General features: G+C 38.1%; 1 protein-coding gene across 1 annotated transcript in view; it reads left to right on the top strand.

The window, feature by feature from the left end:
• The window catches only part of SLC9C1 (solute carrier family 9, subfamily C (Na+-transporting carboxylic acid decarboxylase), member 1), a 111,100-nt gene that overhangs the window by 50,445 nt on the left and 56,864 nt on the right, over nt 1-3,791 (top strand). Inside the window, exon 12 of the mRNA XM_010852747.1 lies at nt 2,103-2,228. Within this exon, the coding sequence (XP_010851049.1) occupies nt 2,103-2,228 (126 nt within the window). The remainder of the gene's footprint in view (nt 1-2,102; nt 2,229-3,791) is intronic.

Genomic DNA, 3,791 nt, shown 5'->3' with positions numbered 1-3,791 from the left:
ATCAGTCCTGAATATTCATTAGAAGGACTGATGTTGAAGCTGAAGCTCCAATACTTTGGCCACCTGATGAGAAGAACTGACTGATTGGAAAAGACCCAGATGCTGGGAAAGATTGAAGAAAGGAGGAGAAGAGGCATACAGAGGATGAGATGCCTGGATGGCATCTCTAACTCGATGGACATGAGTTTGAGCAAGCTCTGAGAGTTGGTGATGGACAGGGAAGCCTGGCATGCTGCAGTCCATGGGATTGCAAAGAGTCAGACACGGCTGAGTGACTGAACTGAACTGAATATTGTAAATTCAAAAGAAAGAATAGTATATTAGAGCTACTTTAAAAAGATAGTATAAAAAGAAAAGAGTGAGGTTTATAAAACAGCTAGATTTTTTTTTGCTAGACTGAGGATGGACAGCATTTATTCAGTATTTATTTAGGCTATTATATATTGAAGTATTTGCTAAGCCTTGGTTTATGGTTACTGTTACATTTTTATCATAAAATAGAATTAAAAGCTAGTATCACAGAGAGTCGGACACGACTGAGTGACTAACACACACACACACATCATAAGATATAGATATCGTGAAATATCACCTCCTGCTTCTGAGACATACTTTAGAATCTCCATGGTCAGACTTCTTATTCATATATGAGAACATAATTCATCAGCAGTCATGACTACTGGAGGAATAATAAAATTGTCCTGTGATCTGCTCGTTGCTTTTTCTGGTTTGTCATTGCCTATCGTGTCCAATTTTCACTGCAGTATTTTTCTGCATCACACAATATGAGGGGACAACTGCTAAGAGTGTGGACATAATTGGTTGCTATGAAATAGGATTTGCAAAACTCCACTTTATATCCTGTAAGAGGTGCTTGAGGCTTCAGATGGAAGCCCAGAATCAAGTCCTATGCTTGCGGAAATATTGATAGGATTTCTGGTTAAGAAAAGTACCAAGTCAAATCTAAGGATTTTTTTTATAGTAGTTCTCAATATCTAACTCTGGCCTTTTGCTAACCTGGCTGCGTTAGAATCACCTGGAAAGCTTATTCAAAATATGGAATCCCTGCTGGTTCAGCGGTAATGAATCTGCCCACAATGCAGGAGACCACCTGCCAATGCAGGAGACTCTGGTTCGATCCCTGGGAGGGGAAGATCCCCTGGAGAAGGAAATGGCAACCCACTCCAGTATTCTTCCCTGGGAAATCCCATGGACAGAGGAGCCTGGTGGGCTACAATCCATGGGATTGCAAAGAGTCAGATATGACTGTAGTGACAGAGCACATGATTCCCAACCTCTATCAGGTTCTGATGCAGTTGTTCTGAGGAATATGTATTTTTAATCCATTTACCTAGCTAATTCTAATACAAACTCAAAGTTAAGGTCAAACTCTGGTATTTGATCTGTTTCAGAAGGCAGATAAATAAACAACTACATTCTCTTCTTTATGATGCAGAGATGAGAGATATTCTAGTATTACAGATAGAATGTTGGCCTTGGACTCAGAAAACCTGGGTTCATATCTTAGTTTTGCTACTTAATAAATAGCTTTATGATTTTTTATAAAACGTGTATTTTATCTAAGTTTCAACTTTTCTCATCTATAAAATGGAGGTATCCATATTCCCATCTCCTAACAGCCACGTTCACTTGTTATACTACTGTGAGTGGTTAGTTTCAAGTGTTGTCACACTTTAGCTGTAGCAGAATCATGGAATGTGTTTAAAAAACTTCAGCAGATCTGTGGCAGGCTTTGAGAATGTGCCTTTCTAACAGTACCCAGGTGATGCTACAGAGCTGGGGTACCACACTTTCAGAACTAGTGGTTTAAAGTGTGATAAAAAATGTATTCATTTTTGTAAACTTTTACCAGTGCCATGCAAAGGTAAAGATATGATCTAATTCTTTCCCCAACAAACTGGCAATTATTTAGCCTTCTAGATGACTTCTAAGTGCAAAACTCATCTGAACATTTTTATGTAACTAGCAGATTTTCTGTGAGTTCTTAAACCAAACTGGTATTTGAATTTCTTGAGGTTTATGCTAAACGATACATTAATGTCCATGTACTATTATTTGGTTTTGATCTGTATTTTATTTAGTTGGGCCAAGGAGAAACAAAAGAACATCAAAAAGTGAAATGTCAACACTGCAACAAGGAAATAGATGATAACCTCAACGTTGAAGCAATGGAGTTGGCCAACAGACGTCTCTTGTCGGCACAAATAGTCAGTATTTTATTACCCATTTTTAAAAATTATTGGCCTGTTGTTTATATCACTTAAAAATTTTTTTCCGTTCAGTACATTTTTTCATTTTGTCAATGGTTTCCTTTGCTGTGCAAAGGCTTTTAAGTTTAAATTAGGTCCAATTTGTTTATTTTTGTTTTTGCCTTTGGAGACAGAGACCCCAAAATGTTGCTACAATTTATGTCAAAGAGTGTTCTGCCTGTGTTTTCTTCTAGGAGTTCTGTGGTTTCCAGTCTTACATTTAGGCCTTTAATTTTGAATTTATTTTTGTATTTTATCTATGGTGTGAGAAAACGTTCTAATCTCATCCTTCAACATACAGCTGTCCAGCTTCCTTAGCACCTCTTATCATAGACACTGTCTTTTCCCCAATCTTGCCTCCTTTGTCATAGATTAATTGACCATAGGTGCGTGGGTTTATTTCTGGGGTCTCTACTCTGTTTCTTTGATTTACTTGTCTGTTTTTTGTGCCGGTACTATACTAAAAATTTAAGTTATTAGCTAAAATTATACTTAAATTTAAGAAAGTAGGGAAAACCACTAGACCATTCAGGTATGACCTAAATCAAATCCCTTATGATTATACAGTGGAAGCGAGAAATAGATTTAAGGGCCTAGATCTGATAGACAGAGTGCCTGATGAACTATGGAATGAGGTTTGTGACATTGTACAGGAGACAGGGATCAAGACCATTCCCATGGAAAGGAAATGCAAAGAAGCAAAATGGCTGTCTGGGGAGGCCTTACAAATAGCTGTGAAAAGAAGAGAAGCAAAAAGCAAAGGAGGAAAGGAAAGATATAAACATCTGAATGCAGAGTTCCAAAGAACAGCAAGAAGAGACAAGAAAGCCTTCTTCAGCGATCAATGCAAAGAAATAGAGGAAAACAACAGAATGGGAAAGACTAGGGATCTCTTCAAGAAAATCAGAGATACCAAAGGAACATTTCATGCAAAGATGGGCTCGATAAAGGACAGAAATGGTATGGACCTAACAGAAGCAGAAGATATTAAGAAGAGATGGCAAGAATACACAGAAGAACTGTACAAAAAAGATCTTCATGACCCAGATAATCACGATGGTGTGATCACTCACCTACAGCCAGACATCCTGGAATGTGAAGTCAAGTGGGCCTTAGAAACAAACTACGAACAAAGCTAGTGGAGGTGATGGAATTCTAGTTGAGCTATTCCAAATCCTGAAAGATGATGCTGTGAAAGTGCTGCACTCAATATGCCAGCAAATTTGGAAAACTCAGCAGTGGCCACAGGAGTGGAAAACGTCAGTTTTCATTCCAATCCCAAAGAAAGGCAATGCCAAAGAATGCTCAAACTACTGCATAATTGCACTCATCTCACACGCTAGTAAAGTAATGCTCAACATTCTTCAAGCCAGGCTTCAGCAATATGTGAACCGTGAACTTCCAGATATTCAAGCTGGTTTTAGAAAAGGCAGAAGAACCAGAGATCAAATTGCCAACATTCACTGGATCATGGAAAAAGCAAGAGAGTTCTAGAAAAGCATCTATTTCTGCTTTATTGAC

The sequence above is a fragment of the Bison bison genome, unplaced genomic scaffold (assembly GCF_000754665.1).
Source record: "Bison bison bison isolate TAMUID 2011002044 unplaced genomic scaffold, Bison_UMD1.0 scf7180017864314, whole genome shotgun sequence".
NCBI lineage: Eukaryota > Metazoa > Chordata > Mammalia > Artiodactyla > Bovidae > Bison > Bison bison.
Note: the sequence above shows the minus strand (reverse complement) of the source record. Positions and strands in the feature narration are given on the sequence as shown.